Source organism: Mus caroli, unplaced genomic scaffold (assembly GCF_978045245.1).
Source record: "Mus caroli unplaced genomic scaffold, Mus_caroli_1 scaffold_1, whole genome shotgun sequence".
In the NCBI taxonomy this organism is placed as follows: Eukaryota; Metazoa; Chordata; class Mammalia; order Rodentia; family Muridae; genus Mus; species Mus caroli.
Window position 1 is genome coordinate 31,147,533 of NW_028227256.1, and position 27,724 is coordinate 31,175,256.

Below are 27,724 nucleotides of genomic sequence, written 5' to 3' on the forward strand. Positions count from 1 at the left end.
AAATGCTAGGACCACGGAAGTGTTATCATATTCACTCAGTCTTAACGTGTGCTCTGGGGACCCTCTGTTCTTCATGCTTGTAGCATGCACTTTCTCCACTGAGCCATCTCCCCAGCTCCCTGACATTTTGAGTCTTTGAGATATGAGTGCATAGAGGAAAGCTGTGGTACCTCTGTGAACCTGAAGCCATTGTGGATCCCCTGCAGCTAGACAACCTACATGGGCAGAGAGCCATCTGGGGTATCCTCTTCTTACCTCGCTCCCTGTGTAGACCTGCATCTGTTCATCTAGAGATCTGTAGGAACCTCTCTCCAGATCTTGTTACCCTTGGTTGTATTATCAGTGTGAGTCACCTCTCACACAAATTCGTGTCTCCTTTCTCCCCCTCTTTCAGCTTTGCTTATAGAATTCTTCTGGGCTCTTTTTACTTCTTTGGCCACATTATTCCTGTCTCCCCATCAGAACACTGTGAACATCTTCTGTCCCTTCTGCTTTTCCTCTTCTGGTGCTGGTGCGCCACCCACTGTGGTGGTTCCTCTTACCTCAGCAATGCTCTCTTCTTGGCACCATTTGTATAGTCCCAGTCCAGTGTGTTGCCAGCTTGCTTCTTTCTTCCTGTATGCTGTTCTGAGGTCACAGACTCCAAGACGAAGTTCTTCTCCTCTCTGAAATGTGATCTCACCCGAGTTTATAGACTTTAGTAGTTAACCTGAGCTGAACAGAACCCAGCCTGTGTCTCCCCTCTCCTCCCTTCACACCCTGGGTTCCTGTCCTCCATGATGACTGGCCATTCTTTCATGGGCTCCGTCCAACAGCCTAGTCATAGTCACTGCGGAAGTGTGGCTAACGCAGCTGGGGAATTAAACATTTTGCTTCATTTGCTTTTTCTTATAAAATACAGTTGTATTTGTAATATCTTGCATCCTGTGTTAGATATTATGGCTTTAGATAATATGACCAAGACATATGACTCTTTCCAGCCCTGTACTATACTGTACTTTGTGGTCCAGGCAATCTGAGTACAAGAAATGGCCTCAGTCTTTGGTAAAGTCCCAGCTGCCTTGTTCTCACTTAAGTTATGCTCAGTTAAGCACGTTGCTTCTTGGTTCATTTCTTCTGGTTTTCCCTGCATTGCTATATGCCCTTACTTAGCACTTTCTTCAAAGCCTTTGGTAATTCCCCATCACTACCAGAAAAAATGTCAAGCCCTAAGCCTACCATTCGAGGCCTTCGCATACCTATGTATTCTTTCCTCCTAGTCTCTGCCCCCTCCTCCTCCAGTCCCCCTCCTCTCTCCTTCTCCCCTTCCTCTCTCCTTCTCCCCAGGCTATTTCTTTGCCTTCTGTTTACCCTATGGAGAAATTCTGCTTTTTCATTTCCACAGTTTATTCAGGGCCCAGCACCCTTACTGCTGGCTCTCACTTTCCCACTGATCTTCCTCCAGAATCTCCTCTTCCCTGTAGAATGCAGCCCTTCCTGTAAGCTTTGTAGCTGTTTTATCCAAGAATATAGCAACACTTTTTGAATTTTTAGATGCTCAATAACATACTAAATTACACAAATTCAGATGATACAACATGAAATCAAGGACCTAGAATCAGAAACAGTCCTAGGGTTTCTCTGTGTCTTAGTTTTGTTGCTGCTGCTGCTGAGATTCAGGATCTGGGAGTAGGGGTATTGTACAAAGCATCAAAGTAGAAATTAGGGTAAAACATGGAGTAATGAGGTTAGAAGTTGAAAGTGGAAGATTGCTAAGAACACCTCATTGTGTGCCGTGGTTCACCGTCTGGATTGGTTGATTAACATGTTCGCCTTGCTTTCCCTGAAGTCTGGAATAAACTTGACAATGAAAGTCCATGTATTAAATAGTTTATTCTATCCAATTTAGATTATCATTTTCATGTAGTCCCGAATCTAATTGAAAACCACTTAACCCCACAGGCTTTGCAAGGACAGATATCAAGTCAGCAGGTTGCTGTAGAGAAGCTGAAGAAAACCGCAGAGGTACTCTTGGATGCCAAGGGCTCGCTGCTTCCTGCCAAGAATGACATCCAGAAGACGCTTGGTGAGGTCTTAGCTTAAGGTCTTAGCTCTTGTTTCCTGTCTCAGGGTTAAATAGGGGTGTCTTATAGATAAGGAGGACGTGTTCACAGATGTAAGTTGTTTGATTCATGATCTCTGCCTGTGTGTATGAAATTAAAAACATCTTCTAGGTGACTGTTCTTATGGTTCCCCCAAATAGAGCCGAGTTAAAATCTCAGTAGAAACCTTCTGTGAATAGAAAGCCACTCCGTAACGCTTCTTCATTCTTAGAGACACACAAACATTCTTGATCGTGACCATGATCAATAAGTAATTTCAAGGCACATGTATTTATAAATTACATGTGCATTTTATCACATAATATGTAATTATAAAGCACAAAACTATAAATTTTAAGAAATATGAAGAGTGTGTGAGTGCTGGCCCTTAAGGTTTTTTTCTTCTGTTTTGACATGTCGTCTTAAAGCCCACATGGGAAGCCACCACCCGAGCAGGAGCCTGAGCCTGGAGATGTGGAGGAGAAAGACTGTCCTCATTGTGTTTCTGGCCTTTTGATGTTTTCTCTTTTTTTCCTCTTTGTTTTTTCATCACTTTTAAGATGAGGTCTTGCTCATTAGCCCAGTTGGCCTGAGAGTAACTGTGGACTCCCTGCTGGCCTTGAACTCACGGCAATCCTTAGCCTCTGAAAGCTAGACTTCAGGCATGAGCTGCCACACTTGGCCTTTCCTGCTGTTAAATGTTCGTTATTTCATAGGTTACAGCAATGACGTAAAGCTTCTCTCTGGCAGCATTGGGTAGGAGTGTGTGAAACGATGTAGGATACAGAGGCATTTCCATAAGATCTTGTGTTTATTTCTAAGAAAAACAATAACTTCTAAAAATGCATATTTGGATTGTTTGTTGATTTAAAAAATAAATAAAAACAACAAGAGCTTGCATGTATCCCAGGCTAGCCTTGAACTGATGAAGGAATTGCTAAAACATTTAAGAACTCTGCGTTAGGAACTGGGGCCAAGAGACAAATACTACAACAGAGATTTTTCTAATAATTTTTATTTCAAATGATTAAAATTTTATACAAGGAACTGATCAAAACACACACACACACACACTCACACCCCCCATGATTCCAAACCCCTCATCTTCAAATACCACCATGTTAGGCCTTAGACCTAACTAAATACATGGGTATAGTGTGGAAAGTCAACGTGAAAATGGTTTCTTGTTTTGGCATGGTAAACCTATGTCATGGTGAAACAGGTCACCAATAACTCTCGTCATATAATACATGAGTTAGGGGTCATACCTGAAGCTGAGCCTTGCTTCCTCTGCTTGTAGTCTCCTGGTGCATATGAAAAGCAGGCCCTCTCTCCGTGCGGCTTTCTCGTGGGTGTCGTTGTATGTAGCCAAAGGGCCATGACTGTCTCGGTCACATGAGCTTTCCAGTTCAGTGAGACACTGTTAAGCAACAGCTTCAGTCATTTTGCTGTCGAGTCATGGGGCACAGACCAAGCACAAGCCTCTAAGGGGACTCGAGTAAGGAGTTGTAACTACTAGGGTTGTGCTCCACGTTGTGTTCCGCTCAACCTTCAGAAATAACTCGTGTGCTTTTCTGAGTCTTTGTATAATAAAAGGTTTTATAAAAAAAAATCATGATAGAAATCAAATCGTCTTCCAGAGAGAGGCAGAAATGTAATAGCAGCAGTCTTTAGACATGGCGTGGGGGGTTTTGTTTGTTTTTTTCATCTTAAATCTTTAGCATTGGAAGTAAAGTCATATCACAGGAGTTAGATGGTTCTGTCAAACTCATTTTCCCCTTTTGTCTACTAGTGAGCGCGTAAGTAAGTCCTGACCATAGCTTTAGTGGATCTGTGCTGTTACCACCCTGTTTCCCTGGTACATTTGCATCTTCTTACTACTGTGCATTGGAGGTCTCTCTCTGATTATGACAGAAGCTGACCGTGACTGTCATGTGACCGAATTGTCTCTGAGACTGTCACTCCCCACCCCTGGCAGTTAACAATAAGTGTTGACAGATCAGGCTGAGACACAGTAGTGACTGCAGTGACCCACCATTTAGACCTTTCTTTCATCTCTCTGGGGCACTCCAAATGTGTATGCATCTAAAAATCTTTACCGATGCAAATGACAGGCCCGTGAATTTTTTTTAAAAACTATTTTATTATCCACCCAATTCCTGTCTTTATATAAACGTTATACCTGCCCTAATTATTCATTGGAAATGTATCATCTATGCTTTGTTCTGTGGAGACTGAATTTGTTCATTGTAAAGTGCATTTGAAAAAAGAACTGGGCAAGTAGAACTCTGTGCTTCCTGTTCCCCTGTCTGTGTGGAGCAGATGACATTGTCGGGAGATACGATGATCTGTCCAAGTGTGTGAACGAACGGAACGAAAAGCTTCAGATCACTCTGACCCGCTCCCTGAGTGTGCAGGACGCTTTGGATGAGATGCTGGACTGGATGGGAAGTGTGGAAAGCTCCCTGGTCAAGCCAGGTCAAGTGCCACTAAACTCCACAGCGCTCCAGGATCTCATCAGTAAAGACACCGTGAGTGACCTTTGCTAAAGGGGACAGTTCCGCTTGCACTTGATAGCAAGCTGTTTATCTTCAGGAATAGGTAGTCTTAGAGACAAAGACGGCAGCTTCTGAATACAGCAGTGCTTGGACAGCAGTGCTGTCCAAGCCAGCAGTGCTTGGACAGATGAATATGTAAATTTTTTGACAGTGCCTGAAAAGGGCTTTATAAACTTGTCATTATTCACTAAGGAGAGTTTAAAGCTACATTGTATCTAACCTTGTTTATCACTGCTTCGGGCAGCTGCTCATGGGGTCCATCAGATCAATCTTGCTGTTGCCAAGTCTTTTAAAAATTAAGAGCATGGCTAATCCCCAGGCTGTCTTAGATCCCAATGGGTTGCCGGGTGGCAATCAGCCCCTGCCCTTTTCAACAGCTATCCAGCTGTTCTCCACACTCCCATGAAGAGCTTTGGGATTGGCTGCCTTGAGAGGAAAACCACACATGTCACTTATTTCCAACTGTTAACCATTTCAGTCATGGGTTGTCCAAGCTTACGTTGCTGTGAAGAATCAAAACTCAGCGGCTTTATTTGTAATCGTCATTAGGAAACATATGCCGCAATTGCTGTATTTCAGATGCTGGAGCAGGATATTACGGGTCGTCAAAGCAGCATAAATGCCATGAACGAAAAGGTGAAGACATTTATAGAGACGACAGACCCGTCCACGGCTTCCTCACTGCAAGCGAAAATGAAGGACCTGTCTGCTCGCTTTTCCGAAGCAAGTCAGAAACACAAGGAAAAGCTTGCCAAGATGGTGGAGCTAAAGGCCAAAGTAGAGCAGTTTGAGAAGCTCTCAGAAAAGCTCCAGACGTTTCTAGAGACACAGAGCCAGGCGCTCACCGAGGTGGACATGCCAGGAAAGGATGTTCCGGAGCTGTCTCAGCATATGCAGGTGTGTATTCCTCAGTGGGTACACTGCCAAGAGTGTGGACTGGTTAAGACAAGCTTGTGCATTTTATCAACAATCTTAGCTGCTGTTATTTGTCTCTCTGTGAATCATTTCCCTGCTGAATAGAAACAAACCATTTACCACATGTGTCATAGCTGTTACAACTATCCTTGAACATGCTCAATCCACAGAGATAACAAAAGCACAGAGTAAAGTCCCCGTACCCTGCTGTACATTCACAGTCTGTGAAGTGCCAGGTAGTAGATGCCTGAGCTGTTCTCCTTGCATGCAGAACATGCTGGTGGGTTTGTGGTTCTAAGATCTGGCAATGTTTATACTGACTGATGTCAATGCTTTGCAGGAATCAACTGCTAAATTCTTAGAACACAGGAAAGATCTCGAAGCTTTGCACAGCCTCCTGAAAGAGATATCCAGCCATGGCTTACCAGGGGACAAAGCTCTGGTGTTTGAGAAAACTAATAACTTGTCAAAGAAATTCAAAGAAATGGAAGATACTATCCAAGAAAAGTAAGTCCCTCTCTAAGACAATGTGTTTTATCCCACTCTGGTACTCAGCAGCTGGGTTGCCTATATATATATATGTAAGCCTATGACTGAGGTGGAGTCTCAGACTGTTGGTGGATCTGTGCATTAAATATAGTTAGGAGGCTGAAAGGGGATTACAGAGAGTTTGAGGCCCTACTCTGGTCTGAAGTAAGACCATCTTTAAAAGCAAAACACAATAACAAAAACATTAGTTTACTATTGGCTAAAATGCCAAGGTGGGAAACGGAAAACGCTACTTATGTAAAAGTGGGAACATCCTGTGAGCATGATGGTGCTGGTAAGATGAACTCCGAGATCCTGAGTTCAATTCCCAGCAACCACATGATGGCTCTTCTGGTGTGTCTGAAGACAGCAACAGTGGGCTCATATAAATAAAATTTAAAAAAATATGACCACTTACTTCTTCAATTAGTGAGTGAGCCCCAAAGAATAAGGCAGTGGCCCAGTTCTGACCTTTGACTCAATGTGATTCTATTCTGTGCCTTCATATTTTTCCGTATCATGTTTAGAACACACATCTGATTTTTATGAATGAAAGAGCCCCCAAAAGATGTTTTAGCATGGTCATTTATCTCTCATCTAGTTATACTTCCTTAGAATTCTCTACCTAAAACTTCTTTTTTTTTTTTTTTTTTTTTTGGTTTTTCGAGACAGGGTTTCTCTTTATAGCTCTGGCTGTCCTGGAACTCACTTTGTAGACCAGGCTGGCCTCGAACTCAGAAATCTGCCTGCCTCTGCCTCCCGAGTGCTGGGATTAAAGGCGTGTGCCACCACGCCCGGCTCTACCTAAAACTTCTGGGTTCTCTTTCTGAACCCACCTCAGAAGACGTGTTCTTGGCTGTCTTACATAATCTAGGTTGTCCATTCCAATTTTAAATCCAGGTAATGGGTAGACTATTAAATCATTAACACCATGTGGTCACCAGTAGTTTGTCCAGCTGAAATACATCCTTATTTCCAGCACATAGGTCAGGTGCACACAGAAGCCATTCACACGTCAAGTGTAACGGTCTCCATAGGGCCTATGCTTGCCATATAGAAAGGCCCGTGGGGTTTACATGGGAGCTTCTTATGTGTTGGGGTGAGTAAGCACCTGTTAAAACTCCAGTCACTGGACTACATCTCTTTGGAGAGGTGGAAATGTCATCTTTCCAAAGTGCCAAGTTAAGACATCCTTTAACATGACCCGTGTTCTCCTCAGTCAGCAGTGTATACATGTGTTTTCTGGCTCTTTGCCTGCTGGCACTGAACATTGTAGAAAACAGACCTGCCAAAGTCGTTAGAGTTTATGTAGTATTAGAGAGTACTGTTGTGTGAGAGTTACATATTTCTTGACTGTTCCCTCTCTATGAGCTTTGCTTCAGGAATCAACAAGTAGGTACTTAGCTGATTTCATTCACCACATAAGAACACATCAGCCTGGTACCCAAGAGCTGCGCGGTGCATTGAAAATGGTTGCTAAAGTTGAGCCGGATTCGGGAGTATTGACCGCTGGTTAACAGTCGGCCTTTTGAAGCATCTGGCTTTGCAGCTTGACTTCTGGTTCCTTTTTGTTCATTAGGAAAGACGCTCTAAGTTCTTGTCAGGAGCAGCTGAGTGCTTTTCAAACCCTCGCTCAGTCACTGAAAACATGGATAAAAGAGACAACCAAGCAGGTTCCCGTTGTGAAGCCTTCTCTTGGCGCAGAGGACTTGAGAAAATCTCTGGAAGAAACCAAGGTGGCTCATCAGACCTAATACTAACTTCTGCTTGCCTGTGTTAGTAATTAAGCATGCGGTCCTTTAGTCTAAAATCAAGCAAACTGGTCTCACAAATGCCCAATAGGATCTGTGGAAATTACATAATCAAGGAATTACATAATCTTTTTGTTAACTCAATTTATATAAAAAAATATGTATAGTGCATCCTTAGTCCCCCTAATATTGAAGTTTCCTTCTTTATCAAATTTCAATTTAATTTCCATTTTTTTATACCTTCTCTCCAAGCAGTAAGAAAGAGACCCTTGTCTTCATGTGCAAGGTCTAACCAGTACTGGAAGACAAGTTATTTGAATCTCTTGCATGAGTAGTGTATAAGTATTTTGTTGTCTGACTTAAGTCATAAACCCTATGGCTGATTGTGTCAGATTTTCTCAGTGAAATCGTGTAGCTCTAAGACTTCCTTGAAATGTCGGGAGTTCAACTCGACGTGAGGTGGAATTTTGTACACCCGTGTCTTGTTTTTATTGTCCTGTTACTTATGATGTAGCCGCACCTGGGATAGCCCTACAGACTTACAGTTGACAGTTACTCTAGAACGTTCCCGTGGCGCCAGGACACAGCCTGCCTCCCACTGTGGCTGGGGGCAGAACACAGAATGGGCTTTGCCTGTTCTCTGCCAACAGTGTTAACAGTCACCTGGGCCCGCAGTCATTGTTGCTTTAAAATATGCTTAAGAAGTTCAATTGTAATGTACAACTTTGAAGATACTGGGAAGACTGAAATATAATGTGTTTTTGTGTTTAAAGAAATTACAAGAAAAGTGGAATCTGAAAGCACCAGAAATTCACAAAGCAAACAACAGTGGTGTCTCACTATGTAACCTGCTGAGTGCATTGATCAGCCCTGCAAAGGCCATAGCCGCAGCCAAATCAGGTATGCGCTTTGTTTTCATGACTAATCTGTAAGAATTTGATCTCCCACGGTCCTTTTGTGTATTTGAAATTAATTAAATTAAAAAAAAAAAAGATCACCTCAAGAATACAAAGTAAAAGAGGTCAGGCAGGTGACTTTTAAAGGCACACTGAAATCTGTCACGGAATTGGGGAGATGACTCTGCAGATCCATGTGTGCAGGCATAAGGATGGGCGTCTGAATCTCCGGGACCCACACGACTGAGCATGGTGCCCTAGCTGTAACCACAGCCCTCAGGAGGCAGAGACAGGAACTCCTCCAAGTGGGCTGGCGAGCTGGACTCACCAAATCCTTGACCCTCTGGTTTGGTGAGGGGCCATACCTCAGAAAGTAAAGTGAAAACTGATTTTGGAAGATAGCAAGCATCCAGGATGGGCCACCACGTGCAGGAGCAGACACATGCATAGCACACACCTGTACATGTGCAGCCACAAGCATAGGAATATGTATATACACACATACACCCCCCCCCCCTAATCTGTCAGGCAAAATGTCTATTTATTTAAGGGGAGATAGTGAAGCTCTTTTTGAGCTATGTCTCTTTTCAATATACTATGTAGTAAGGAAAGAGATTTGGTTTCCTGGTAAAGAAGAGGCAAGGGTGTGGGCTCTTGTCTATGAGGCAAGCTCGCCTTTTGTCTGCCTGCTTGTTTGTACATGGTTCCCAAAGCTTTTGATTTTGCAGCCTGTTCACCAGTAAGCTCACATCTCAGCCTCAGCCCTGGCTGACCCAGCTCTTCTCAGCCAAAGACCAGAGTTGTGTATAAATGCTGGTTCCCAAGTTAACTTAATACACATATAGTGTTTTGGAAAGGAATATTTACGGGGGCGTTTTATTTTGTTTAAGTTGAGGAATAGATAGAAGGCCACCCTCCTATCTCCATTGTGTGTCCTCTGGTTTATCTAGTCTGACCAGGCCTCCAGCTGTCCCATTGTGAGTGACACCCATGTGCGCTTCTCTCAAACAGCCATTTTTTCCACTCTGTTGCTCCCTTTTCAAGCAATGCCCATATTGTATATGCCACAATGCTCCCTCATGTCTGCCCTAATCAGATTGCCTGAGATGTCAAGTTGATCTCTTTTTTTTTTTTCTTAAGAAGAGGAATTCTATTGTCTTTGATTTATCTTAGTTCCTCCCATCTCCTTTATATCTGGAATAAAATCTGTACTCTTGCTTGGTATTCTCTGCTTGACGTTTAACAATTAGTTTGGAGAGCCTAGGATGCTTTCTGTTCCTTGTAAAATGCCTTGTGCATACATCTGCGCATGCGTGTGTGTGTGTGTGTGTGTGTGTGTGTGTGTGTGTGTTTGTACACTCTCGCGCTCGTACATGCATGAGAGGGGGGAGGAAGAATTCAGATGTTTAAATGTTTCTATGGTTGCTCTTGCATGGGCATCTCTCTCCTTTGATAGGCAGCCAGTGGGTGCTAGCATGAGAACGTTGGATTTTATTAACACTGTGGTTATGAAGACGTGCCAATCCCAGATAGTTATGATAATATAGGACAAATAGCTATTACGACTCACTCAGGAGGATCTGATTGGTAGGTAATGGGTTAGCTATGTCTGGTTCCCATGGCGTTTCACAGGGTAGCTGCCATGGTACCCATCAGCTTCATTCATTCCTCTTCAGGCACACAGCTGATACTTAGCACAGCTGGCATCTAAATTCAGGAGAGGAGTCCTCTAGGCCCACGCACTACCTACCCTGTGTTCTCTGTGTCAGCATATGTGGACTTAGAAACAGACTTTTGTTTTGGCTTTTACCTTCAGACGTTTCCCTCGTCTCTTTTTAAATCATTCTGCCTTCATTGGCCCTGTGGTTATGTTGTGTACGCTGCCACAGATGATACACAGTCATTAGGCCAAGCAGACATTTTCTTCTCAGTTGCTCTGCTTTCTTTAATACATAGGTGCTGGGGACCTTTACCCCCAGCTTTATCATTAAGATGACGTTAGCATAAAACATCTTAGCTGTTTAATTTGGGAATCAGCTTTTGATTAATTTATGAACAGTAGAAAGTAAGACAGCGAGTCACTATTGTACGAATGAGCAGTGGCGGTTCGTTTAATGCCACCTATAGGTAGAAGTACTAGGGCAATCTAAAGTTACTTCATTGTTTGTTTTGTTTGTTCATTGTTTTTTTGTTGTTGTTTTGTTTTGTTGCAGGTGGAGTAATACTAAATGGTGAAGGAACAGACACAAATACTCAGGATTTCTTGGCAAATAAAGGTGACTAGTAACCCTGTCTGGCGAGTGATTAATGGAGTTTGGTGTTTTAGAGGGCAGTAGTTTTGTTGAGATCGTAAACTTGAGTTGAGATGGTCACCGTGTCCGTGAATATGTTGATATAACTGTCCATCTGAGATAAATGAACCTTTGGCGTTTCACTTTGGGACTTGGTTTTATTTCCTTCCTGTTCATTTGCTGTTTGGTACCCAAGAAATCTGTTATGTTTAAGCTTACAATCTCATCATGCTACCTCTTATGTTTTACAGTTACACAATGCTCCTGAGTTGTTTGTTATTAACTTGCAGTATGACCCCATCTTTCTATCCTAAAAAGTCTGTGCTTCATCGTAGCAGGCTTAACAGTGACAAAATAGAAGAAAACGCTATGTACAATCAATCAATCTAATGCTATGGCTCCTCTCCGAAAGCCTCAGCGTGCATTCGTGTACTTTTCTTCCTGCTTGTAGGTTTAACATCTATTAAGAAGGACATGACTGACATAAGCCACAGTTACGAAGACCTGGGCCTCTTACTCAAGGATAAAATAGTTGAACTGAACACTAAGCTCTCCAAATTGCAAAAGGCTCAGGAAGAGTCCAGTGCAATGATGCAGTGGTTACAGAAGATGAACAAGACGGCCAGCAGGTGGCGCCAGACACCTACACCTGCAGACACTGAGTCTGTGAAGCTGCAAGTGGAGCAGAACAAGGTAGGCTGGGTACAGGGCAGGAAGGCGCACTGAATGGACTTAGCCAGAGCAGCCCTGGGGGCCATGAGCTTGGTTCTGTTTTCTCCCTGGACCTTCATCAAATAATGACTGTTTTGTTAAAATCAGTCTTTCAGTACATTGGGGCAACAAATTGTCACTTTTCCAGCCCTCTGACATTATAAAAAGGAGTAAACGGTAGGGTATGAGTAACTTTGCCGACTTTAAGTCAGCTTAAATCTCCGATATTAACTAGTCAACTTTTGGGAAAGATTTAGTTACGGACTAAATATATCAAGTGTCTGTCCTGTCTACTATAAAACGGGACGGCAAACACCGTCCTCTTTGATGGACAGCACTTCTGTACTGCCAAGATTAGGAAAGTAGTTTCTCACCGTGATGACAAAAATTTGGGCAAATTACCAACCTGTACTTGAATTCTGCCATGTGGAATCTCGAGTAGAGTTTCAAATTCTGGAGGCCTTTACCAGGGCTGATTTGCTTCTCAGTTAGCCTCATTGAGAGCAGCTTACCTTGGCCCAGCGTCGTTTGAAAGCAGGAAATTACAGACGGCAGTCATTACATCCATAGAGTGTTCCTCTGTGGGGTTTCTGTATCTCACAATTGAAGATGGCCAAGGGGGGAAAAATAAGAATTATCAGCTACATAACCCAGGTCCTTGCCCACTCCAGCATTTGACGTGGGGGGCAGTGAGGGGGGGAGTCCTTTCTGGGTCATTCCAGAGTTCCAGAGAAGAAACGCTTTTTCTCTTTTGATGCCATATTTTTTGTGTAGTTAATTAGTGTTTTTTTTTTCCCTTGTTAGTCATTTGAGGCAGAACTGAAGCAAAATGTAAACAAAGTGCAAGAATTAAAAGACAAACTGTCAGAGCTTCTGGAAGAGAACCCAGAGGCTCCCGAGGCCCCGTCCTGGAAGCAGGCGCTGGCAGAGATGGGTGAGTCCATCCGCACGCTCGGGCTCACGGGTGCTTGGCTGCTTTCGTGGCCAACTGAGTGCTCTTCAGAAAGCATCCAGGAGTCTTGTGTGCTTTTGGATTTCTGTTAAACATTTCAGAATCTTTTTTTTTTTTTTAAGTATTCAAGATCATGGGGTTTGTTCTGAGAGCTGTCACTCACCTGTTTTGATGAAGAAGGTTCATAGTTGGTAATGAAATGCTATGCACCGAGTAATGTTTTCATTAGTGTTTATTTTCTTTCATTCGCTTTATGCTCATGGATTTTCTTTCATTCATCCGGAAAGGGCAAGCGCCCATCTCCTCTGTGAGGTCACTTCTGGGGCTTCTGTCCTCTCAGCTCTTCTTTCTCTCAAGCCAGTGTTGAAAGAATACGGGGCCTCCCCTCCTATCCTGTCTTTGTATAAACTGCTCGTAGGTACAGAATTTCCTTCAGTTTGTGAGATAAAAAGACTAAGAAAGTAAGTTTCCTACTTTACTCTGTCATTTGGAGGTTTCAGTAAGTTTAGGTATGTCTAGGTAGGAGCCGCAGCATGCACAGTGTGAAGTGGATTCCGTTGGTCCTTGGAATGGCTTGACTTTCAATTATTTCACTGTAGTTATTTCAAACCTTCTTCCCATCATTTTTTTGGCACCGTAAGCTTAGAAACAACTTAAGTGTTCCTAATGTTCAGAGGCAGACAGAATCTGACTCAAGAATCCCCCTGCATCGTGAGGGATTTCCCTTACGTCAGTGACTCTCCTAGGGCTATCAGAATTACTTTCGAGTATGGTCAGATGTTTGAGAGAAGAGGTGGGACTGAAGGGTGTGCGTTTCCTACAGAGCCTCCACCCTACAGGGGCTTTTGATGCTTCTCTACCCCAGATTATATAGGATTGGAACTTCTCCTACAGAGGAACGCCATTAAATAAAAGCCCCTTACTATGTCCTATTAAAGACTGTCCTTTAGTATACTGTGCCAGGCGACAAACACACAAACCTCTCGGGGCTTGTGAAACAGCTCACTCAGTAAAGTGCTTGCCTAACTTAGCAGCATCAGGACAGTTCTGTCCCAGAAGCCATGCAGAAGCGATTGACATGGCAGCACAGGCTTGCAGTCCCAGTGCAGGGGAGGCAGAAACAGACCCTTGGCCATCTGGACAGCCTAGCCTACTTGGCAAGTACCAGGCCAGTGAGAGACGCCATCTCATAGATGAAAACAAAACAAGCAAAAGCATACAGTACAGCTCCAGGGACAGCAGCTAGGGTTGTCCTCCAGCTTCCACGTGTATATGCACATGCATGTGAGCACACACGTGTTCACACACACATTAAAACACATGTCATCTCTGAAATAGACCAGCCACACTAAGCAGTTACTGTTTGTGAGGCGATAGGTGGGCTTCAGTGCTTGTCGCCATGCTCTGATAACTAATGTTGCACCTCAAGAGGTTTGCTCTGTGGAACCTAGGCGAGCAAGAAGGCTTCCTGGCTGAGGGTAAGATCCCAGGGGGCTGGGAATGAATGTCAGGGATAGGAGATGTCACACGAAGGTGCCCAGGTGTGGCTTACATGGACACATGCTGCTTTGGGGAGAATATTAAACGTTTGATCTCAGTATAAACGCCTGCCACAGGATGAGTGCTCCGGGGTCAGATTATGACAAGACCTAAGCTTTTAGCTTTCAGATCTTACCATCTAGAGGACAGGAAGTTATTAATAAAGGATCTGAATAGGAAACTGGTATGTTTTTTAAATGATCGTTTCTAAAGGAAATTATTTAGAACCAAATGGCTCGCAGCTGAGAAATAAGAGGTGGGGCAGCAGGGAGGGCAGGGAATTACAAGACTGCCAAACTAGGTCTGAAGTTTTTGCATCCACATAGACTGCTGTATCCCCTGGGAACTAGTTAGAAATCTGAACTTGCAAAACCCTACTACAGACCTCCTCCTGCATCAGGCCAGTGTGTGTTAACAATCCGCCCAGGTGGTTATACAGCACCGTGGTTGGGTGTGGGCCATAGCAGAGAGCAGCACTGAGCATATCAAAGATGGTCTTAAAGCCGTGGCGACGTGGCAGGCGAGGTCAGAGGGCCATAGTAAGTGCCTGTACTTACTTACCAGGCTGAGGTCACCTCATAGATCCACAAGGAATGAAACCAGGGTGGGATTGGACGGGCCAGAACAAGCCTGACAATTTTATTGAGAGCAGTAAGACTTGTCCTATCAGAATCAGAATATAATGACAATTGCCAGGATCGATACAGTTGTACTTACCAGGATTACAATGGAGTCTGCAAGTTAAACAGGGTATGGAAGATTAATATCCAAGATCCATTGTCCTGTCAAGTCTCCATGCTTCCTTGACTCCTGAGGGAACACACAGAGAAACACAAAGCAGCCTGAATGCTCACTGCCTGAGGGAGGGCATTGGTCTGTCTAGAACAGGAAGGCGCATTGCGCCCCAGGAGGCACGTACTGTAACCTGAAAAACCTGTGACTCGTGCCTCTCAAGGCAGCCAGGCCAAGCCAACTCGTGGTTCCCGCAGGCAGTCCAGAGTCATTCTGGATGCTTAGTGGTTAGGGGTAGATACTGCTCTTGCAGAGGACCTGAGCTCAGTTCTTAGCACCCAAACCGGGCAGCTCCAACCACCTATAACCCCAGCCCCAGGAGAATTTAGCACTTCTGGCCTCTAAGGGCACCTGCACTCCCATTCACATAACATATATGTGTGCTCATGCATGTGCGTGTGCACACACACACACACACACACAAAGTGAGAGACAGAGAGAGAGAGAGAGAGAGAGAGAGAATTAAAATCCCTTTTTAAAGTCATTCTGAATTGCTACATCTCAGTGAAAAGGAAAAGAGGAAAACCTTGGAAAAAATAGAAAAAGAGGAACAGATACTTGATCAGTGTTCAGAGGAATAAAATGGATGTTCCCTTTGGTCGTTCTGAATGCAGTACAACACGAAATCACAGACTTTTAAAACACAAGGAGGGGGTTGGGATTTTTTTTTTTCTGTGTGATTTTTCTTTGCCACTTCACTGTCCAGTTCTCAAGTGTGAACTTTCTAGAAGTCAGTGTCCGGCCACAGTCACAAGGCTAGACTTGTCCTTTCTCAGAGCCACTGAGATTTCATGCTGTAGCTTTGCAACAGTTGGTTGATGCTGAGTGAATTTTATAGAGTGCTTGAGGGTAAATATTCAAAGATGGAAGCCATTTGCCTAGAAATAATTGAGGATTTTTTTTATTTTAATTTGAGGTTGTAGTATTGATCAGTAATGAAGAACTTGCCTGATATTCACAAAGCCCTAGGTCCAACGCCCAGTAAATCCATGTACGAGTGAGTGCACACGCATATGGCACAATGTATTAACTATATAAGGACTTTTAGAAAGAGTGCAAGCTGACAGGAACCTGAGGGTCAGGTCTGTTTTACTTATACATGAGTTAATACACAATTACTAGATGGAGAGTGCTACAGCGAGGCATGAAACAGAGGTTGGGTTCGGTTGTCGAGAAGGAAGCTGCGGCCTATCATCCTATAGAATGAGCATTATTAGGAAAGAGACCTCAGGACCATGGAGGGCATCGTCAGGCCTTGAGGCGGGAGGGACACCATTAGGAGGAACCGTGCATCCTAACAGATAGGGAAACCCACATTGCATGGCTGGGCCTTGAGATAGGAGAGCGCGGTAGGCATTCTGAGAGCTGCTGTGCACAGCATGGCAGGGAAGCAAGCCTTCGGAGACAGAGCCCTGCAGAGAGGGTGTATTTTGACTACTATAGTTTTATGCTCTGGGGCTTGCTCTCCCCACTCACTCCCCCTGCAATCCCATCCAATCCAACCCTACTGAGGTCAAGGCACAAAGTAGAGGTCATCATGGCTGATTTCTCCAGACTGCATCTCACAGCGACCGGCATCTTATTATGGCGGGTTCATGATCTAACACGTAGTCCATGTATCATCTCACACAAGTACTTCTCTTAAGTTAGAATTAATAGGAAGGAGGGTTACCAGACGTGAACAAGCTAGAGATGTAGCTTATGGGTCATGCTTGCCTAGTACCAAGGCCCTAGGTTTACATTCTAACAAAGGGAACAAAAGGAATGCCATCTATTATATGTTGTTTTGAATACATAGTTACAGTTTTCCAATCGTGATATTAAATGAAGAAAAGAAAAGAAATAGCAGCTTGGTCCTTTTTCTTGTTTTCAGACACTAAGTGGCAAGAGCTCAACCAGTTAACCGTGGACAGGCAACAAAAGCTGGAAGAGTCCTCCAATAACCTAACCCAGTTCCAGACCACAGAGGCCCAGTTAAAACAGTGGCTCGTGGAGAAGGAGCTGATGGTCAGCGTGCTCGGGCCCTTGTCCATTGACCCAAACATGTTGAACACACAGAAGCAGCAGGTCCAGGTGAGTGTTGCCGGAGCAACAGCCGGGATGCGGCCCCTTGACGTCTGCAAGGCAAATGTTTGCAGTGTAAACACGTTAGCGCGACCTTCTTACTGGGGGACTCGTTGTCTGAAGCAGGGGTTTCAGAGAGCTGCAGCGGTGAGGTAGCCACCAGGCGTGGTCTCCCTGAGCCAGCATGTGGGGCAGACCCTCCCTCCACGTGTGGTTGTTGCGGGCCCACTAAACCGACCACAGGTCTCCGAAGGATGAGTGGATCGGCCAAGTGACGCTGATGCTGGTTACACTTGGTATTGTTCATAAATTATCCTTTGAGGCCTCATTTATTCTGATGGAGACTTGTAAGACTCGCCCAGTACAGTCCTGAGCGGAAGGCAAGGACAGGATGGAGGGAGCAGAGGGACCAGGCACGTTAGGTAAATCTTAGTCATCGGGGCAGCCCACACGGGAGAGAACACCCACCACACCAGAGTCGGGCCCAGTAGCTCGAGGTCTGGGGTGGTTTCAGCTGTGTTTCTACGTGGCGAGCAGAGGCCTCAGCGGGAAGAGCATCTCGTTTCCGTCAGACGTGTAGCCAGGACGCAGCGGTTTAAGGTCTGTGTATCCAGTTCGTAAATTCATAATATAAGGAGAGCCAAGATGAAACAGATGAAAAGGAAATGTCTGGACAAATATTTGCTTGTAGTCGTAGGAGTCTGAAATGAATAGGTAAACAAATACAGAAAATAGATAAAATATAAGTAGAAGATTGCGTACACCACAAGGAGGCACCTCAGGGCCACTTCTGTTGACATTCTGAGCAATAAGATTTTATGTCTAAAACTTGTATAATAAATATTGTAACTGTTAAAAACAAAACCGTATAAGCCTACGCACCTGAGCGTAATAAACAGTTACCGCTGCTGCGTTTCCTTCACTGTAGACTCGGGAGTGTAAGGTAATGAAGAGAAAAGTATGATCCAGGCAAGGTTAACCATGGCAGCGGCGGCGTGAGCCCAGTCACAGTGTCTCCCGTGAAGGAGCATTTGCCTGGGCTAGAGCTAATAGCATTTTCTTTACCGTTCGGAAGACGGTGTTATCTTTTAACAAGTTGTTTACTGTGAAGCACCGAGGGTCTTTAAATTAGTTTAACCTCACTGTCCCCAAAAAAGTAGGAAAACATTAAAACAGAATTCCAGACACAGTAGAGAAGTGAATGCCATTTCTCTGTATTTGCATGCTTAAATGTCTGTTTGCTGGGGCTGGAGAGATGGCCCAGTGGTTAAGAGCACTGGCTGCTCTTCCAGAGGGCCTGGTTCAGTTCCCAGCAATCACATGGTGACTCAAAACCGTCTGTAATGAGATCTGATGACTTCTTCTGGTGTGTCTGAAGAGAGCAACAGTGTGCTCATATACAATGAATGAATGAATTTATGTTTTCTGTAATTCATTATTCAACCCTTTGTTTATTTTCCATGGTTAACCTAGATTCTGCTGCAAGAGTTCGACACCCGGAAATCTCAGTATGAACAGTTCACAGCGGCTGGCCAGGGCATTCTGAGCAGGCCTGGGGAAGACCCTTCTTTACATGGGATTGTGAACGAGCAACTGGAAGCTGTGACCCAGAAGTGGGACAACCTAACAGGACAACTGAGGGACAGATGCGAGTGGATTGACCAGGCTATCGTCAAAAGCACGCAATACCAGAGCCTGCTGAGAAGTCTCTCGGGTACCCTGACTGAGCTGGATGACAAGCTCAGCAGCGGCCTCACCTCGGGCGCACTGCCGGATGCCGTGAACCAACAACTGGAGGCAGCCCAGAGGCTGAAGCAGGAAATCGAGCAGCAGACACCGAAGATCAAGGAGGCCCAGGAGGTCTGTGAGGACCTGTCGGCGCTGGTCAAAGAGGAGTACTTGAAAGCAGAACTGAGCAGACAACTAGAAGGCATCTTAAAGTCGTTTAAGGATATTGAGCAGAAGACAGGTTGGCCTCTCTTTTTACATACCTATTTCCTGGTCAGAAGTCAGCACCCCGTCCTGCTGTTTCCGAGTTCTTGGTGATAATTTGTGCCTGCACAGAGCACAGAAAGCAGTTCTGTGGCAGTCTAGACGTTCTACACAAATGGTCCATACAGGGCAAATGCTTTAACTCTGTCCCCAGTTGCTTTTTTTCTTTTCAAATGTGAAAACACCTTTGCTGTGTTACACTGTCTTTTTTTCATCAGAAAAACAGACACATAGTTATTTTAAAGGCTTCCTGTCCTTTCCTCCTACTATTGCTTTGTATGATGTGTCACAGAAAGGTTTTGTGGAGAAATGTGTAGATATCTGTGTTCCTCTCTCACATGTAGTGATAATTCTGTGACGAACAGGCCGGCACTTTTTAAATGCAAAGGGAAGGATGCAGGGAATTTCGGAAGAAGGACAGGGCTCGCTGGTCTGTTCCATTTCAGAAGTCCTAATGGTGTCTAGCCCTTGCCTCTGGTCGTATCTGATTTATTTTTTAATTGGCTCTGTTTTTATATTGATTACAGCAACCATTTGAGACTTGTTTGGCACCCAGATGGTATAGTGTAGTACATAAAACCTGCATGGGCGGTGTCCTAGTTTGACCAGAGTGGGAAGTTCCTGGCAAATGACGTAAACCCCCAGAACATGGCAAGGTCAAGTGGGATGGGGGTTGTATTTGTGTGAAGCGGGCTACTGATAGCCCACAGGTTCAAACCAGACAAAATCGCAGTATTAAGAAGGGGAAATGGGCTGGTGAGATGGCTCAGCGGTTAAGAGCACCGACTGCTCTTCCATAGGTCATGAGTTCAAATCCCAGCAACCACATGGTGGCTCACAACCATCTGTAACGAAATCTGATGCTCTCTCTGGAGTGTCTGAAGACAGCTACAGTGTACTTACATATAATAAATAAATAAATAAATAAATAAATAAATAAATAAATATTAAAAAACAAAGAAGAAGGGGGAATGGACACAAAGCTCCACCCTAACCAAGAAGCCATTTGCAGTTGATTCCAGCTGGGAGGAGGAAATCAGCTGTCTACCTGGGCGGTGTTACTGAGGATTAGCAGCACTCTAGGGGAGGACCCATGGCTGCACACAGTTGGTCTACACAAAACAGGCTCCGTAGATAGATCGATCAATCTCAAGCTCTCTCTCAATCTCTCTCTCTCTCTCTCCCCCTCCCTCTTTCCCCTCTCCATCTCTCTCTTCCCTCCTTCACTCTCTGCCTCCTTTGTATGTGTGTGTGTTTCGTATTGTTTTAATGTTTTTTATCTTATGATTTTCCTCTTTTCTTTTTCTTTTTCCATTTATTTATTTTTGAAGCAGGGTTTCTTTGTGTAACTTTGGCTGTCCCAAAACTCACTCTATAGATCAGGCTAGCTTTGAATTCAGATTTCTGCCTGCCTCTGCCTCCGCCTCCACCTCTTGGGGGCTAGGATCAAAGGCACGCCCCACCACCTTCCAGCTGCTTATTTTAATTTTTACTGTTTTACTATTTTTATTTTAGAGAGAGAAAGAGAAGAACTCGAGTTATATGGGTAGAAATTTGAAGAGGATCTGGCAGGAGTTGGGGGAGGGGAAAATATAATTCCAGTATATTTATGATTAAAAGAAGAAGTGAGTGAGTGATTGACAGTCCAGAGCTGTACTAATATTGATTGGTCATTCTGATGTAGAGAAGACAGTCTGAGAACAGGCCTGGTATGTTGTGTCCACACCTTGTACCTTCATCTTTACCTGTTTCCATGGCCCTCATAGCTGCCTTCTTGCCCCAGCTGCCTCTAATGGTATTTATGTTTCCTTTTTCCCTCTGTCAATAGCTCAAGTTTGCTTACAGTTCTTTTAGTCAGTGCTAAAGGTCTGCTTTAGGATAATGTATACCACCTTCTGGAGGTTTTTGTTGTTGTTGTTGTTGTTGTTGTTGTTTTAATAGATAATGTTAAAAATCGTAATACACTTTTGGTCTCACTTTCAGAGAATCATGTTCAGCACCTCCAGTCAGCCTGTGCGAGCTCACACCAGTTTCAGCAAATGTCTAAGGATTTCCAAGCATGGCTTGACGCCAAGAAAGAAGAGCAGAGGGACTCTCCCCCGATATCCGCAAAGCTGGATGTCTTGGAGTCGTTACTTAACTCGCAGAAAGACTTTGGCAAAACTTTCACTGAGCAGTCTAACATTTACGAGAAAACCGTTACAGAAGGCGAAAACCTGTTATTGAAGACACAGGGGGCAGAGAAGGCAGCTCTACAGTTGCAGCTGAACACCATCAAAACAGACTGGGACCGATTTAGGAAACAGGTGAAAGAAAGGGAAGAGAAATTGAAAGACTCGTTGGAAAAAGCCCTCAAGTACAGAGAGCAAGTGGAGACTCTGCGGCCGTGGATAGACAAATGTCAGCACAGCCTGGACAACGTGACATTCTCCCTGGATCCCACTGAGTCAGAGAGTTCCATCACCGAGTTAAAGTCCCTGCAGAAGGAAATGGACCACCACTTTGGTATGCTGGAACTACTGAACAACACAGCCAATAGCCTGCTCAGCGTCTGCGAGGTAGATAAAGAAGCGGTCACAGAGGAGAATCAGTTATTGATGGAAAAGGTAAACACGGTCACTGAGCAGCTCCAAAGTAAGACAGTCTCCCTGGAGAACATGACCCAGAAGTTTAAAGAATTTCAGGAAGTCTCCAAAGACACCAAAAGGCAGCTTCAGGATGCAAAAGAACAGCTAGAGGTCCATCACTCCCTAGGACCCCAGGCATACAGTAACAAGCACCTGTCTGTGCTGCAGGCTCAACAGAAGTCACTGCAGACCCTGAAGCAGCAGGTAGACGCAGCAAAAAGGCTTGCTCAGGACCTCGTGGTAGAAGCTGCAGACTCAAAGGGAACCTCTGATGTGTTGTTGCAAGCGGAGACGTTAGCTGAAGAGCACAGTGAACTGAGCCAACAGGTGGACGAGAAGTGTTCTTTCTTAGAAACCAAGCTACAGGGTCTCGGCCACTTCCAGAATACCATCCGAGAGATGTTCTCTCAGTTTACAGAGTGTGACGATGAGCTGGACGGCATGGCCCCGGTAGGGAGAGATGCGGAAACCCTGAGAAAGCAAAAGGCGTGCATGCAGACCTTTCTGAAGAAACTGGAAGCCCTCATGGCGAGCAACGACAGCGCCAACAGAACCTGCAAGATGATGCTGGCCACCGAGGAGACCTCTCCTGACCTCATTGGAGTCAAGAGGGACTTAGAAGCCTTGAGCAAGCAGTGCAACAAGCTGCTGGACCGGGCGACAACCAGGGAGGAGCAGGTGGATGGAGCCACCGAGAAGCTGGAAGAGTTCCACTGCAAGCTGGAGGAGTTCTCCACTCTGCTCCAGAAGGCTGAAGAACACGAAGAGTCCCAGGGCCCCGTAGGTACAGAAACCGAGACAATCAACCAGCAGCTTGATGTGTTTAAGGTAGGAAACACTTTTATTTTTCCTGAAGGTCTTTATTATTTCTAATAATAATTAGAAAGCCATTTCTAATTAGCATGGAAAGGCAGTTTTCTGTATATTTGGTGATGGTTGCCTTTCCTGTCTAGAATGACTGCATATAGTATAGAAGCCTGAACGAGCATGCAATACCTGTAGTTTGAAGCCAGAATGAATATATATGGTTATAATATTCAGATATTGCGGTTCCAAGCTGACTTGGGATAGGAGTCCCCATAGGAAAAGGCCTAGATGGTGTCCCGCAGCCAGCGTACTTGAGGAAGTTCCAAGCAAGCCTCAGCCTGACCTCAGTGGGAGTCATATTTTGAACAGCACTTCAGTTGTTTTGTCTCCTAGCCTTTTCTCTGGTGATAAATTACGGTCTTTTCCTAGTCCCTGTTTCTCTTTTTAAAGGAGACTTCTCATCCTTCTAGATTTAATTTGTTCTCTAAGCCTGTTTCCTCGTGAAAGTTTATATATGTTTAAGGCAGTTCATGTTGTAATCCCAGTTTTATACAGATCTTCTGCCTGTGCCTGATGAGATTAGAAGTTGTTTTTGATTGGAGCAAGCCATGCCAGCCACTTGATAGCCTGAGTGGTACTTAATAAATGGAGCATTACATTAAGCCACTGACTGTTTCAGTGCCTGTGGATTTGGGCTCATTTATGAAACCTGAAGCTATATCATTGCAGGGTACGAAGATAGGTTCAGTCGTGGAAACAGGGTTGCCAAGTACCCTCAACGGAGTGTCAGGCGTTTGCTGTGTGCATGTGTGCACCACAGGCCTTCTGAAGTTGTCATGGGTCCTGTTCTGTTCATGAGCTGTGTTTCACTTTTGTCAAAGACCAGTAGAGGGATATCGCGCCATTAACACATAGAGGATAAAGGGCAACCCAGGATATGCAAAACTATAGCCTGAGCCCTCCCTCCATGTAAAGCATGAGAGACTTTGTGTTCAACTTTCAGATTCAGTTGTTTCCCATGGGAAAAATGGAAAGTAACTGGACTTCCGAACCTTTTTCTTGTTACATCTAATACTTTGTTTCCTTTGCTTGTCTTTAGTAATGGGACTTAAGTGACTGAACTCTGGAAGATAACTTACCACTGCTTGCTATATATTCTATGCCCTGAGAGTATACTCCCTTCAGGGCTGTGATCCTAGGGACCAGAGAGATGCAGACATAGGTGCCATTTGTTTGTGTGTTCCCTAAAAACAACGAGAGCAAACCACAGGCCTGCACCTCGGGTCCACGCTGTGTCAAATGCCTTGTGGTTCAGCCATGTGAAGTAGATGCTGTTCATCCCTCTCTCCTGTTATTCAGGCCAACGGGTGTCGGTGGTTCACACAGGGTCACACAGGTGATGGCATCACAGCCTGTGTAGTTTGATGAGCAGCATACAGTGCCTTACATCAGACCTGATGTTTCTCTGGGAATTTTTCATATCGGCTTTGTTGTAGCCTAAGTTATGGGCTTGAGTAACAAGCTGCTGTTAACTGTTCATTTTAGCCCAGAACATCAGAAACTCCAACTTAAAAATAGTGTTTTTGTAAAACCAGCCACCAAGAGGGACTTGAGAGGCCTGTGTGAAGCTGCAGAAGCTGGTGCAGTGTCCATGCTGTGAGGGCTGTGATAGTGTGCATCCCGGTGAGTGTGCATCCTGGTGAGGGAGCATCCCAGTGAGTGTGCATCCCAGTGAGTGTGCATCCCAGTGAGTGTGCATCCCAGTGAGTGTGCATCCCAGTGAGTGTGCATCCCAGTGAGTGTGCATCCCAGTGAGTGTGCATCCCAGTGAGTGTGCATCCCAGTGAGTGTGCATCCCAGTGAGTGTGCATCCCAGTGACTGTGTATCCAAGTAGTGTGATACTAGTGAGGTGGAACCAGACAGCTCATCACCTTTGTATTTTTTTTTCTCTCTCTCTATTAAAGCAGCAAAAAATCTTGCTTAAAATGTAGATCTTAAGTTAGTTTCTGTTGGGTCTTAGCCTTTTGCTAAATTATTTCCAATATATACTTTGGAACTTTAAAAAAAAATCAGTGGGATAATTTGTATAGTGTGAAAAGCCAGTCATTATAATTTTTAAGAATGAAACAGAAAAGCACTGAGGAGTGGGCCTATTCTATAAGCTTTCCAATATAATCTAGTTAGACATCAATCTGCCAAGTCATGTCCTGGATAGACTCCTGGGATGGTTTATGCAGGAGCTGCCTGAGAGCAGGACTTCAGCGGGTTGTTAATTACCACGTGACTTGCCAGCAGGGAGCCCAGCGTTCACCCTGCTTCAGGGGGAGTTAAGCACAGAGCTCCCTGCCCTCTCCCCCAAAACAGAACTGATGAAAATGCTGTTCAAATTGAGTTTGTGTCATTAAAAAGACAAAAGGTATATATGGTTGAAATATCAATTCAGCGATAATCACTGAAATCTTGTTACTCTGGATCAAATATTCCACTCCACCATCAATCAAAGGAAGATTGCAGAAATGTGACAAAAGATTGATGCCTCTTCAGTTAATATCAGTTTTTAAACAATATATTTGACTTCTTGGGCCTTATGGGTTCCTAGTCGCTGAACTAAAATGTCTACAGGGTGAGGTTCTCTTTCTACTGCTGGGAATTCAAGGCATCCTGTTCCTTCCCTGCGTCTCTGGTCTTGCAGTTCAGTTCTGCTGCCCAGTGTGATTACTGTGCAGTCTGAGAATCAGAGTCAATCACATCTGTTGCTCAGGAAGAAAGAAAGCTGCTATGTCCCTCCTGAGTCCTGCCTGCAGAGTCCTGGCTCAGGGTTGCTTTCAGATGAAAGACACATTAAGTAATATAGATGCTCATTTTTTTCCTATTTATTTATTTACTTACTTATTTATTTATTGAGAAAGGTCTTACTGTGTCAACCTGGCTGCCCTGGAAGTCTGTACAGACCAGGCTGACCTCCACCTCACAGAGATCCTCCTGCCTCTGCCTCCTGGGTTCTGGGACTAAAGGCGTGTGCCACCACACCCAGCACGCACATTTTCATTTATCAAACACGCACACAACTGACTATACAATATACACAGTGATCCCTGTGACGTCATTAGCAGCCAATCAGATCCTTTCATCATCAGTCCTCATCACTGTATTGAATTGACTTAATTTCAGTGAAGAGCAAAGACACTAGACAACATTAGTATGTGGTATTGCATCTCAGCTAGATCTGGATCCTTACTCCTCTCTAGACCATGGCAAAATGATAGAACTCTCCAGCCCTGCTTCCAGCTTGCCCCCTCTGGCTTCTCTGCTGCTTCCGTTGTCATTCCTTTTGTCCCCGCATGGGTCACTGATACAAGTGAATGTGAACTTGCAGCTCTAGTTTCAAAATGGAAATAACATCTCAGAGAACAGAGAAATTCTTAAGTCAAGTTGAAATCAGAGACATAGACTGGAACATGTTATTGCTATAATAACTTCAGTCCGGTACAGATGTAGGCATTATCTAACCCAGGCTTTATTTGAATATTGGGCAAATAAAATGCAAAATATCATGGCGCCATAGAAACCAGATCAGAACATTTATGCACAGATTTTTTTTAAGATGTATTTATTTATTTAATGCATATGAGTATACTGTAACTGTCTTCAGACACACCAGAAGAGGTCATCAGATCCCATTACAGATGGTTGTGAGCCACCATGTGGTTGCTGAAAATTGAACTCAGGACCTCAGGAAGAGCAGTCAGTGTTCTTAACCGCTGAGCCATCAATTTCTTAAACTATTGATTAAATGATTCCCCTAAACAACTACTGTGATATCACCATGTTTTTAAAGGTTAAATTAAAATGTCCAAAAGTGTTTTAATGGTATTTTCAGTTAATAGAGATCAAAGATGAACAATTTATCCATTTTTGCCGAGAGCAAGGGGAGTTGGAGAACTCTGTTTAGGAGAGGTTTTGGGTATGGATCACAGAGAGTGGACTGGTTCCTGTTAATGTTGGCCAGCAGACTGTGTACCTTTCTTCAGTCAGGATTTTTAAGCTGAAAGTGTTTTCATAATGAAAACTACCTAGAGGAGTGGGCCTATAGCAACGTCACAACCTTTAGCCATGTCAAAGTAGTGTTTCGGGCTTTAGGATGAAAGAACTGTACATCTGGTGAGCAAGACAGAAGTCCCTCCTCCCCATGCAGAGATCCCACCGCTGTGTGCCTAAGCTAAGGAGTGTTGTCAGGAATCGTGTCCTGATGACCCCTAACTGGGCCTAACACAGGGCTGCACTCTTCCCTCCGCCACATGAGGAGCCAATACTAGGAATCTGGAAGGACTGGAAAGGAAGGAAAGAAGGAAAAGGAAGTTTGAGGGCTGGCAATATGGCTGCACTAGTAAAGGCCTTTGCCACCAGGCCCGTGTCCCAAGGTTCACCTGGCAAAAGGGGGAGAACTAACACCTATAAGGGGACCTCTGACCTCTGCACACATGCTACATCACATATTTATCACACACACACACACACATCTGTAATCGTCACAGTGGCAAGATTGTATTGTTTCTTTTATCCCTGTTTTGACACTGAAGATGTTTTCAGATCTGGGCTCTCGTTCTTTGAAGGAAATTGAATGGGGTCGCTCATGCGTATGCTGGAGTGCAAACCTCACTGAAGGTGGGGCAGATGCGTGCTGCTAAGTGATGCCGTCACTGTGGGAAGGACAGCGCATGCTTGTTAAAGAGCTTGAGTGCAAATCAGACACCAGACCTGTTTGGGGCTTCTCAGTGTATTCCCTTTGTGCTACTACTTCTTGAATTACTCCCCAGTGAAACAAACAGCTACCGCATACCCAGGCAGCGATGCTCAAGGGCTGCAATCATTTGTGGGATGGTTATCAGCTAAAAACTGTGGGGCACCCCCAGTTTTCTTTAGCTAAAGCCCTGTCTGCCTTAGAAAGAACTGTAAAACTCATTGACCTTTGAGGGAAGGCTGCTTTATCACCTCAGCACAAAACTCCTATTTCTCATTTCATCATTCTTAATTAGCTTTCAGGAGCTGTTGGGCCAAGTGAGGATGTGGTCCACTTTTATAGACAATATAACATGTATTTACACTTTCTCCACTCAGTGGTGTAGTGGACATAATATGTCTAGCTTTTCAGGTCTAAAATTTCCATGTTTACGTTTTATAAAGTTAGCTTTTTATTTCTCCCACAGAGTGATTTGTTG

The 27,724-nt window shown here is 44.4% G+C and overlaps 1 protein-coding gene across 25 annotated transcripts in view; it reads left to right on the plus strand.

Moving 5' to 3' along the window:
* Dst (dystonin) overlaps positions 1-27,724 on the plus strand; it is a 396,685-nt gene that overhangs the window by 297,322 nt on the left and 71,639 nt on the right. For all 25 annotated transcript variants that reach the window (XM_085836145.1, XM_085836168.1, XM_085836161.1 and 22 more), the window contains 12 exons: positions 1,942-2,065; positions 4,404-4,612; positions 5,219-5,536; positions 5,895-6,061; positions 7,662-7,818; positions 8,607-8,733; positions 10,943-11,005; positions 11,472-11,713; positions 12,536-12,665; positions 16,888-17,087; positions 18,552-19,047; positions 21,054-22,525. In XM_085836145.1, coding sequence (XP_085692271.1) covers positions 1,942-2,065; positions 4,404-4,612; positions 5,219-5,536; positions 5,895-6,061; positions 7,662-7,818; positions 8,607-8,733; positions 10,943-11,005; positions 11,472-11,713; positions 12,536-12,665; positions 16,888-17,087; positions 18,552-19,047; positions 21,054-22,525 — 3,705 coding nt within the window. The remainder of the gene's footprint in view (positions 1-1,941; positions 2,066-4,403; positions 4,613-5,218; positions 5,537-5,894; positions 6,062-7,661; positions 7,819-8,606; positions 8,734-10,942; positions 11,006-11,471; positions 11,714-12,535; positions 12,666-16,887; positions 17,088-18,551; positions 19,048-21,053; positions 22,526-27,724) is intronic.